This window comes from Xenopus laevis, chromosome 9_10L, assembly GCF_017654675.1.
Source record: "Xenopus laevis strain J_2021 chromosome 9_10L, Xenopus_laevis_v10.1, whole genome shotgun sequence".
NCBI lineage: Eukaryota > Metazoa > Chordata > Amphibia > Anura > Pipidae > Xenopus > Xenopus laevis.
The window spans coordinates 123,548,979-123,561,107 of record NC_054387.1 but is presented as its reverse complement, the minus strand read 5'-3'; the positions used below and the strand labels follow the sequence as shown (position 1 = coordinate 123,561,107).

Sequence of the window (12,129 nt, the reverse complement as noted above, 5' to 3'; positions counted from 1 at the left end):
TCAGTATGTTATAGAAAGGCCAATTCTAAGCAACTTTTTATCTGCACTTTATTTTTTCTTTCTCATAGTTTTTTAAATTATTTGCCTTTTTCTTCTGACTCTTTCCAGCTTTCAAATGGGGGTCACTGACCCCATCTAAAAAACAAATGCTCTGTAAGGCTACACATGTATTGTTATTGCTACTTTTTATTACTCATTTTTCTATTCAGTCCTCTCCTATTCATATCCCAGTCTCTTATTCAAATCAGTGCATGGTTACTAGGGTGATTTGGACCCTAGCAACTAGATTGCTGAAATTGCAAATTGAAGAGCTGCTGATTTAAAACTAAATAAAACAAAAACCACAAATAATAAAAAAGGAAAACCAACTGCAAATTGTCTCAGAATATCATTCTCTACCTCCAGCGTCACAGCCTCAGAGCCCCCCCCCCACACACCATCCCAAGGCCACATATAGTAGGGTATAAAATACTCATCCAACCAGATTGCAATGATAGATAACAATTAGTTGACTAATGTAGCACTGGCAGTTGGGGTTTTTATTGGGGCCTTGTCTTGCATCCAGAATTAAGTTTTCAGCCTCCTACTTTGGAGAACTGGGATGTAGAGTTTTATGGAAGGTTTATGTCTCCTTTTAAAAATTAAACCCAGTTTATTGCCACTTAGGGATTGGATCTCAACCGGCGATTGTCTCTGTCCGACTGTCAGTTGCGCAAGTCAGAATTATCTCGCAGGCACTTGGAAGTTTCCAACAAGAAGCTTCTCGATTTTGTCCAGGTAAATACAGAACCACAGATTATTTCCCACGCTAGACACCTTCACACTCACACCATTGGGCCCTTTTACGAATCGGGTGCCATTTTTATCCCAGCATGCCATGCGCTATTTACAGCATGTCAAATGATATGATGATGATCATCGGGCTGTTGAATGGGGATCTGTAGTCAGAAAAGCAATGATGTGGATTTGCTACTAGAGTGGCAGCCAGTGAGTCTTCAGAAGTTCCATCCTGATCGATTGTCCCTCTTTCTTCTCCTACAGAAAATCCAGAATTTTTTAAGCACTTCACTTCAGTCAAGCGAGGGGAAAAGGTATGAAACTCTGTTGCTCATTGTACAGTAAGGCAAGGGATATTTTTAAAACTTGCATTAGCGTAATTTAGAGGTTTCTGGATAATAGATCCCATACCTTGATTGGCATCACCACCTCAACTTTCCTATTGCAATCACCTCCTGCACGTCCGTGTCCCGTGATCTCCATCTAGTGGCTGGAGTGAGATGATTCCATATGAGTATGGATGCCAGCAATTGGTTATCCTCACATGCTTCTCTGCATAAGAAATATAATCAAAGGCCAATTTACAATAATCAGCTGTCAGGGTGTTATTAGCCTCTCAGCGCTGGTCATTAGCCTCTTAGTGAGGTCTTTGTCCTAGAGAGCTTACATTCTATGAGTGCAGTTTCAAAACTTGAACCTATGGCACTCAACTGTCCACTCTCCTTTTTCTACTCCTTTCTAATCTTTGTATTTATCAGTTTTGCTCTTTCCTTCTGTCTTTCTCTTTTCTTCATCAGTATCCCCTCTCGTTTTGCTTTGTTTCTCCTCTTCTCCCCGTCATCCCTATTTCTTTCCACCCCTTTACCTTGCCATTTACAAATCTTTGCATCTCCTCTCCCCTCGATTAATCTTCTTCTCTCCCCTCTATTAATTTTCTCCTCTCCCATTCCCTCCACACTTCCTCGTTTTTGCCCTCCTCTTCCTCTGTTTCCATTGTAAACCCTTAATACAAATCAATGTAGAACTTTTCTGATTTAAAGGGGGTTGTTCACCTTTAATGGTATGACATAGCGAGTTAAATTCTGACACAATATGTAATTGGCTTTAATTGTTTCACATTATTTGTGGTTTTTGAGCTATTTAGCTTTTCCATCAATATTTTTTACTGCTTTTCAAACAAATGCAATATATGCAAAACAAAAGTTTGACAGGTTATCAAAGGCAATACAGACAATTGGAAATGAACATAAGCAAGTTACCATTTCACATTAATACAATTTATAATGTCAACGCGCAAAATAAAATCTTTACAAATTATCATGGGCCAATGTGAACCTTTTATATTGCATTGAGTATCAAACTTTTGTCCTTTTACTAATATTAATCATTAAAATCAAATGAGCCACCTATATAGTCGGGACACCCCTGCATCCCAGAATGCAAAAGAAGGACTGATGAATTACAGGATAGAGAACAGAAGTTTGACATACCTCAAAAGTAAAATAATATGGCAGAAGAGGAGAGTCAGATAGAAAGAAGCTGACAAGCAATGGGATCACAGCGCCTATACTCCAACCAGGGTTGCCAGATCCTTAGATATTTGTCATGAGTATTGTTGAGAAAACTAGCTAATTTTTCGTTCACCATAATCCAGTCCATTTTTCGTTTAAAGGCAAGTATAGGAATAGATCGGCCTTCCACGCCTTAGCAATGGTTTGTTTCGCAGCCATAAAAATAAACATTAAAAGTTTATGTTGTATCTTGGAGAAACCTTCAAAAGAGCTATTATTGGGTCTCTTCTCACATTAATGTTGAAAACAGAAAATATGACAGTGTGTATCCGAGCTATTTATCTTTTTATTAGGCAGCTCTCCAGTTTGCAATTTCAGTAATCTGGTTGCTAGGGTCCAAATTACCCTAGCAACCATGCATAATTTGAATAAAGCACTGGATTATGAATAGGGATGGACTGAATAGAAAGATGAGTAATAAAAAGTAGCAATAACAATACATCTGTAGCCTTACAGAGTTTTTGTTTTTTAGATGGGTTCAGTGACCCCCTTTTGAAAGCTGTACAACAGGGGTGTCCAAACTTTTTGCAACGAGGGCCAGATTTGATGAGGTGAAAATGTGTGGGGGCCGACCATTAAGCCGGACATTCTTTGAACCATTAATATCATTTAACTCATTTAAACAAGAGTAAGAGTAAATTGAGTAATTGTAGCAGTAATATTTGGGAACATTAGTGAAATGATCTGCCACTTGGTCTATACTGCTGCCTGTGTGCTGAGGGGGTGCGGGCCCTGGCCCAATTGCACCCCCTGCTCCCCCGGTAGTTACGCCACTGGCTGGAGTCAGCTCTACTACATCTGCTAGGAAAGATGTTGGATCTGTCAAGCAAAATCTGACACTCCTGCATGAAGTGCAGCCGACTTTTGCCAGTGAGCCAAAATGACCAGTAGGTGGTGCTGTTGCTTCAAATTAGTTCTATAAACAGCTTAAAAAATACTGAAGACTTGAAAACTAGAAAAAGTAATGCAAATTATAAAAGTGCTCAGAAGAGGGACTAGAGTATGAATTTGTTTAAAGGGTTATGGGTCCTAGGAAAAAGGAAAGACACCATCATATTTTTTGCAAAAGCTCCTGTCCCTGACACTCTTCTGGGTTTATTGTAATATAGGTGGCACCGAATGTAGTATAGGCTTCATTATATTGAAATAATAAACTTTCTAAAAATAATCAGTTTAAAATTCTGCACTAATTTTGAAATAATCAAGTTACTCTTCACTATCCCCCTTTTGGTATCTGTTTCTCTTTATTTTCTCTTCATTCAGGAGTTGACAGTCAGATTTTGATTGACAGTTAGGTCTAATACGCGCTTTGGGGAGTGCTCCTTTTGTGTAGAAAATATATTAGAGGCACTTACACAGGCCTGGGTCAAGGCAGCCCGCCCACTTCACCCCCATTGACTGCACCGGCTTCAATGCCGTCCAGTAGTGCACATGCGCGCCCGATTTGTTTCATTCTAGGCGGGGAGAGAGCGCGTGTACAGAGCTCGTCCAGTAGTGCGCATGCGTGCCCTTTTTTTTTTTCCACTCTTGGAGGGGAGAGAGTGCAAACAGAGCTGCGCTGAGAGTGCCGGTGGGAGAGAAAGGGTCAGGACCTGGGGTAGGCAAAAGAAGAGGTACGTGCTGGGCGCCCCCAAACATTTTTTTTACTTCCTTGTTTTATGACAAAAAGTCACATGATTTCCCGCCCCCTGATTTGCATATGCAAATTCGTTTTGCCCAGGCAAAATAATTCAGCCGATCCAAATCCTGCTGAAAATGGACTAATTTGGAACCGAATCCTGGATTCAGTGCATACTTAATTGTTTCAATTGTCACTCGTTGCCCTTACAGTGACAGTGATGGAGCCTGGTAACTGGTGACCAATGTTTAACAGGTGAACTTGCACTCTAAAGGGTTTTGTCTCCTTTTAATGTATATTGTAGTGATGAAGATATTGTAAGGTTGAAGATTGAGCCGCACCAACTCTAACCAATCCGGGACTGACCCAGCCCACTGCGCTGATTTATATACCCACACCCATCCTGCCCATCTCTGATGTCACTGGGGGAGGAAGGGAGGGTATATAAGTTCTGCCCCATTAGTAGTGGGGTTGGGATATAGCAGAGAGGTCAGGGTGAGGCTGGGGTGAAAGCAAATACGACCTGCCTGAACAGGCAATTGATCAGGCGGCATTTTTTCAGGACCCAGGGGGTTTGACCCAACCCATGCATCATTAGTTTATTGTGTGAGCTTTTTAGATTTATTAACCAAAAATTATAATAATCCTTTATTTGCCATTATTTCCCATTATTTCCAGGCGCCCCAGTCGGGACAGCAATTGCAGCGACAGTGATGCAAATGTTTCAGTCCCGTCTGCAGAGTCGCTGGTCACAGAAGTCACAGACATTCTAGAATCCTGCACTGGTGAGTCCCCCCCCCCATTCCTCTTCTGTCTAGTAACCCATGGCAACCAATCAGCTGTTTTCTTTGAAACAGCAGACTAACCAAATGCTAACTGCTGATTGTTGCCCAGTTTTTCTTGCGCTCTGAGTGTATGTACAGTATATTGTATACTTCCCCTGCTCTGGGTATTTGTATGAAATGAGGAGGAAATTAGAACATTTGTGAAGTTACTTTTTTCTCCTTGGCACCTAGAGAGCAGAGAAGTGCAGCCGTCAGCAGCCCAGAAATGCTATTCTCAGTGTTTTGCCTCTTAAAATGCAAAGCGATAGAGGACACGTCGGTCCCCAGGCTGCCTGCAGCCAATTTGTTTCCCCTTTAGAAAACATTTATCCAAATGCACATTCAGTAACATTATCCGATTGGCAACGCAGTCCCAAACCTGTATTAATGAGCGCAATTATACAGATGCCAATCATATACTTAGGTGGAGGCGTTGCAATAAGGATGTACAGTATCTAGTTCACAGGGCAAACCTGGGAAGAAATGGTCTATAGTATATGTTTCTATACATATATACTGTATGTATATATATGTATATAATAATAACCACCCTAACTACCAACTACCTGGCTCTATACTCCTGGGCCTTCCCATAGCCGCTGCATTTATATTATTGCACCCTCACCCTTTGAGCATGCATAATACTTAATGATGACATTATTTATACTTATATATTTATACTTATTATATATATATATAGCTCGAACAAACGGGATCCGCACTCACAGGGCTTTAAATAGGCCAAAACGTCAGTGTGTGTGTATATACCATTATAACAATGGTACCTAAACTGTGGACTGCCTCCACTTAAAGAAGGAAAGGCTACAATTAAGTAAGCTTTTTTTAGAAAGATTTATATAAATTAGGGATGCACCGAATTCAGGATTTGGTTCGGGATTCGGCCAGGATTCAGCCTTTTTCAGAAGGATTCGGATTCGGCTGAATCCTTGTGCCTGGTCGAACTGAATCCAGATCCTGATTTGCATATGTAAATTAGGTGCGGGTAAGGAAATCACGTGACTTTTCGCCACAAAAGAATTTTTTTTCCACTTTTTCCTTTCCTGTCCCTAATTTGCATATGTAAATTAGGATTCGATTTTGGTTATGTATTTGGCCAAACCTTTTACCAAGGATTCGGGATTCGGCCGAATCCTTAATAGTGGTTTTGGTGCATCCCTAATATAAATACACCAGTAAACCCTTAAAATAATGTTGCTCTGAGTCCTCTGTCAAAAGAAACACCACATTTCTTTCCTTCTATTGTGTACTCATGGGCTTCTGTATCAGACTTCATGTTTTCAGCTTAAACCTCCAGGGTTAGGGCTTGAGCATGCTCAGTTTGCTCCTCTCTCCCTCCCTTTTCCCCCTTCCTGCTGTAATCTGAGTCCAGAGCTATGAGTGAGCAGGGAGATTCAGGCAGGAAGTGATGTCACAGCAAGCTAATATGGCAGCTGCTATCCTAAACAAACAGAGAGAGCTTCTACAGATGGTTACTCAAATATGGTAAAGTATCCTGCTTTGGTAGCTTTCCTTCTCCTTTAAGTGACATGGAGAAGTGGTTGCTCCTCTAGATACAACTGATGTCCACCTTGAAGGTTAATTAATGAGCGTGAATGTAATATTTGTAAATAAAACTTATTTAATTGTGTCGTTGCAGCTTGCCCGTATCCAAGTACTGATATCCAGAGTTTCAACAGACCGGCCTACTCACCAGGGTAAGTTAACTTTTAGTATGTTATAGAATGGACATCTTTTCTATTGGTCTTCATTATTTTTCTTTTATAGTTTTTAAATTATTTGCCTCCTCACAGCTTTCAAAAAGGGGTCACTGACCCCATCTAAAAAAACAAATGCTCTGTAAAGCTCCAAATGTATTGTTCTTGCTACTTTTATTACTCATCTTTCTATTCAGGCCTCTCCTATTGATATTCCAGTCTCTCATTCAAATCAATGCATGGTTGATAGGGGAATTTGGACCCTAGCAACCAGATTGCTGAAATTGCAAACTGGAGAGCTGCTGAATAAAAAGCTAAACAACTCACTAAAAAATTAAAACAAATTGGCAATTGTCTCAGAATATCACTCTCTACATCATACTAAAAGGTAACTCAAAGGTGAACAACCCCTTTAAAACGGTCACAAGAGGAAAGCAAATAATGTTACAAAGATGCAAAATAAACAATGACGACCAATTGAAATGTTGCTAAGGATTAGCCAGTCTATATCATACTACCCCTTTAAGTTTAGCCTTTCCTTTCCTGATCTCTGTGCCCTCTCCATCCCCTCTGCAGCTTTACTCCACTCCTTCCTATATCTCAAGGCCCTCTCACCTCCTTCACCTTTCTTGTGCTCCATTCAACAAACAGGCACTAGTTAAAAAAATGTGCCCCTTATTGTGCAACAACATACAACTGTGTGTTTCATTTTGCAGATCTTCCAGCGAGAATATGGTTTGGCCTTTACCTCCATCTCCGTTCCTAGTGCAGAGCCTCAGTGGAAGTGAAGAAGATTTACTATGTGCAACCAAAGAACATGAGGACAAGCCTACAGAATAATAACACCCATGGCCCCCTGCTGTTATATATATATATATATATGGACTGGGCCAATAGTGAGGGGGACTCTATAGGCTTCTGATCATGGGGTTGAATCATAGACATGAATAGGGGCTTAATTGAGTGACCTCTTCCTAAGCCAGAACAGAGGTACAAATCAAGAGATCTGGTCCTCCCAAAAAAATGACTTTTATCCAGTCCACTGGACTTTAAAGCAAATGTGTATGTTTTTTTTATATCATTGAGTCAGCCTGGATACAATTAAGGCTCAGTGTTTAACATGGAAATATAATGTTACTAAAGTGAACTTAAAGCTTTGCTGCCAAACGGACCCTCCTGGTTGTGAGAGGGTTTCATTATTCAAGTCAAACTCTACTGATTCCAAGAAAAAACATAGATCTCTAGATCCTGAAGGTTTCTCTTCTACTGTGTTCTACTAGGTCTCCAATGGAGCCACCAGAGAACATGACTTCAAGGACCCACCCTGACTGGGTCTCCAAGGGTCCATCGGAGAACTAGGCATCCGGCACCCACCCTGACAACCAAATTTATATATTGCTAAATAGTATAGGTATTACATAGTCATATAGCAGTGGTTCCCAAGGGTAGTTCAGATGAAAAAGCTCACATGTCATGGCATGACTTTGCATGAAAGGGTTTTTTTCCCCCAATCTGACCCCAATTTGCTTTTTTATCACCTGGGGGGCCCAGGTAAAAGGTGAGATAAAAATTGGGGCCCTGCTGATTTAAGCTGGCCATAGATGCAAAGATCCGATAGTACGAATCCTCTATTCATACAATTCTTGGACCATGTGTGGAGAGTCCCGACATGGAGGTTAAAAGATTTCTGTTGGCTGAGGATAATATCTCTGCATGTATTGCCGATCGTACGATTTTCAGAGGGAGACTGTCATTAGCTTTGGTCGGACATAACTTTCGCACGATTGCTGTCAGGGGCAGAACATTGGTTGATCTGTTCTTTTTCTACTTTATTTGATCTGAAAGGTTAGTGGCAGGTCGAGGATTCGAACGATCAGATCTTTGCATCTATGGCCACCTTTAGTAATATTGGACAAATAATCACTGATGGTGGTGCCTTGTCTACGAGTGTTCAGATCCTTGACTGAGGGGGCAGTCTGAAGACCAGATAGAGAAAGATTTGGGGAGAAGGCCCATTTGCTACCCTGGAAGCCCGTACTGGATTTTATTTAAATCAAGGTTGGGGGTGAACACTTCTCTGATGTCAGATATCCTTGCAACTATAACTAAATGTCTTGGCCCTTTCCAAATGCTGGGCCTGACCATATAAATTGCCATTTTCCTATGGTGAAAATAAGTAAGGTATGAGGGGAATAGTCCTTGGATTGGCCCACCAAGAGATCTTTACCCTGATATCAAAAAAACATAAGCAGTCAAAACCAAAATGTCACCCCCAATTATTGTTGCATCTTTAAGCATCACCCCTAACAACCCTCTGGGCTTCTGGGAATTGCACTTTAAAAAACACTGGTGGACTCCAAGCTGAACACCCTTCTTTTTCTGATCGGGTCCTGATTACACAGGGAATTCTAGGATTTGTAGTTCTGCAGCAGCTTTACTCCTGCTTGTGAACCGCCTCTGGATTATCCAGCTTCCAGTTCTACACTATCATGGTGAGGCCTCTCTCAAAAACACAGAGACACAACTTCTAGGCCCGGAAATGACAATGAAGGTTCTCCAGTGAGATCAGTGATAGATGCAGGAGATGGAGCCATGCAACAATTACAGGATTTGGTAATGCAGCACATATCATAACAGCCCAGTAACACGTCTCTGTATGGAAATCTTGAAATGCACCAATTCCACCTGTTTCCTAAATAAAGAAATATAAGTCACTGAGTGCCAGACCATTGTGTGTGTGTGTGTGTGTGTGTAATGGTGCCCGAGGCAGGTAGCCTTGCACCCTGTCCACTTGCTTCTTTCCCCTCACTTGCCAGCCCCTCCACTGCCTGATACAACAGTATGCCCCAGCACTCTTCATTTAGGTTGGAGAAATGGGGCCCCCTACTGTTGGGCCCAAGGCACGTGCCTTTTCCTATCCCTAATTCCTGCCCTGAGTGTAGGTACAATATGCAATGGGAGCCCTGAAAGTAACTACTCCTCAGGGTAGTTGTTAATTCTCAGACTTTCTTCTATCCTAGCGTGCAATATATCAAAGCAGGCTGAAGTACTACAGTATATGTTTTTTTTAAAAAATCCAGCGGCAGAGCTGAAGGGGCCAACCTTAGGGCCCAAGTACATCTTGTGAAAAGCATTTTGCATTTGTAGATATAACCTTCTGATTTCTGTCCTGAAGATAAATGTCCCTTTAAGAAAAGAGCAACAGCTAATGGTTTTAGAACAAAGCAGTTACAATAATCAAAGACCATTTAGGGCTATTTCAGAATTCATTACCAGTGCCCTATTGATCCCTTCTCTTCCCCCGGTTCCCCTTTAATCTACCCGCTTGCAGTTTGTCGTAGGGACAGCGAGGATCGTTAGTTAACAGAGATTAAATACAGGACTTAAACACTTTCATTAATGGCATCCCTTTAAGCAAGAGCAGCGCCTAGGTAACAGAGTGGAAAATCAATGGAAAAGGCGTTATCTTCACGGACACCAAAAGGAGTTTTTCTTTTTTTTTCTTTTTATCTCTGAGCCACATGATGCCGTTAAGCATCCCAGGCCTGAATGCCCTGATTCACCGGCTAAAACTGCTGGCTTTGCATCCCACAGTGATCACAGGCTTAGCAAATGCTGCGCCAACAACTTTGTTCCAGGACCCAACTCCCATCGGTGCATTTGGACTCTTCCCCCAGTAGTCACCGGCAGCCTCCGCTGAGTCTCCGGATCTCACTTCTTTGTTACTGGACACTGAGTCAGAACTTGATTTCAGGTGCTAAACAGCTGCCCTGCTGCCTCTCAGTAAGTATGCATTGCATTATGCACAATGAAAGATACCATTTTTAGGTGGAGTTCCCCTTTAAGGCAATACAATATTTACATAAATTGTCCTTTTTTAAAGTATACTGTGTATTTGCACAAGATAAAATAAAGCTATATACTTTGTTTGGCACTTTATAGAACTTGCACGAAAATTCTGTATGGCACTGTGGTTTTGTTTGCTCTTCTTTAGCTAACCTTTCTAATCTTGTTCTGTTTAAAGGGGACATAAATATAAGAACATTTGCAAATAGAATCTATGTTTTATCAATCCTTGTTCTTAAAACAGTGCTCTGTGCATGAACACTAAAGGGTGCAATTTTGCAAAACTGTTTTTTGCACTTGCATTAGGAAAAATAATAAATTGCCTCTTTTGTGGCTCCTTTGTGAGCATGCTTTGATAAAGTTGTGTCTCTCATAAAGCATGACTGGACAGTTGCCTTAGAATGGGTAGCAAGCAGAAGTAAGTAGGTAACAGGAAGCAAGTAATACAGACTGTATGAAGAGGAAGTAAGTAGAACAGACAGCAAGAACAGGACATAAGCAGAACAGTCTGTATGAAGAGGAAGTAAGTAGAACAGACTACAAGAACAGGAAGTACTGTACGTGGCACAGACAGTAAGAACGGGAAGTAAGTAGAACAGACAGAATAAAAAGCAAATAGAACAGACAGCAAAAACAGGAAGAAAGTAGAACAGACAGCAAGAACCGGAAGTAAGTAAAATAGACAGCAAAACAGGAAGTAAGTAAAACAGAGAACAAGAACAAGAAGACAGCAAGAACAGGAAGTAAGTAGAATAGACAGCAAAAACAGGAAGTAAGTAGAACAGACAGCAAGAACAGGATGTAAGTAGAACAGACAACAAGAACAGGAAGTAAGTAGAACAGACAGCAAGAACATGAAGTAAGTAGAACTGACAGCAAGAACCGGAAGTAAGTAGAACAGACAGCAAGAACAGGAAGTAAGTGGAACAGACAGCAAGAACATGAAGTAAGTAGAACAGACAGCAAGAACCGGAAGTAAGTAGAGCAGACAGCAAGAACAGGAAGTAAGTAAAATAGACAGCAAAACAGGAAGTAAGTAAACAGAGAGCAAGAACAAGAAGACAGCAAGAACATGAAGTAAGTAGAATAGACCGCAAGTACAGGAAGTAAGTCGAGTAGACAGCAACAACAGGAAGTAAGTAGAACAGACAGAATAAAAAGCAAGTATAACAGACAGCAAAAACAGGAAGAAAGTAGAAAAGACAGCAAGAACCGGAAGTAAGTAGAACAGACAGTAAGAACAGGAAGTAAGTAAAACAGACAGTAAGAAGAGGGTGTAAGTAGAACAGACAGGAAGAACAGGAAGTAAGTGGAAAAGATAGCAATAACAAGAATTAAGCAAAACAGGCAAGGACATAAGTAGAACAGAGACAGTAAGTAGATGAAGTAAGTAGAACAGACAGTGAGAACAGGAAGTAGGACAATAAGAAATAAACTCCATGACAAATAATAAGAAAAGGTAGCAAGGATTTAAGTAACAGGCAGAACAAGAAGCAAATAGAAAGGACAATAACAACAGGAAGTAAGTGCAACAGACAGCAAGAACAGGAATAAGAAAAACAGACAGAACAATAAAAAAGTTGATCAGACGGTAAGAAGAGGAAATAAGTATAATCGACAGGAAGAACAGGAAGTAAGTAAAAAGACAGAAATAACAGGAATTTAACAGAGCAGACAGTAAGAAGAGGAAAAAAGTATAACAGGACGTAAGAACAGCATCTAAGCAGAACAGACAGTAAGAACAGGGAGACATTATAACAAACAGGAACAGCATGAAG

At 40.9% G+C, this 12,129-nt stretch overlaps 1 protein-coding gene across 2 annotated transcripts in view; it reads left to right on the top strand.

The window, feature by feature from the left end:
* The window catches only part of LOC108701910 (syntaxin-binding protein 4), a 62,119-nt gene extending 54,655 nt beyond the window's left edge, over positions 1 to 7,464 (top strand). For both annotated transcript variants that reach the window (XM_041577004.1, XM_041577005.1), the window contains 5 exons: positions 667 to 777; positions 1,042 to 1,091; positions 4,645 to 4,751; positions 6,448 to 6,505; positions 7,222 to 7,464. In XM_041577004.1, coding sequence (XP_041432938.1) covers positions 667 to 777; positions 1,042 to 1,091; positions 4,645 to 4,751; positions 6,448 to 6,505; positions 7,222 to 7,345 — 450 coding nt within the window. In that variant the 3' untranslated portion in view covers positions 7,346 to 7,464. The remainder of the gene's footprint in view (positions 1 to 666; positions 778 to 1,041; positions 1,092 to 4,644; positions 4,752 to 6,447; positions 6,506 to 7,221) is intronic.
* The last annotated feature ends 4,665 nt before the right edge of the window (positions 7,465 to 12,129 follow it).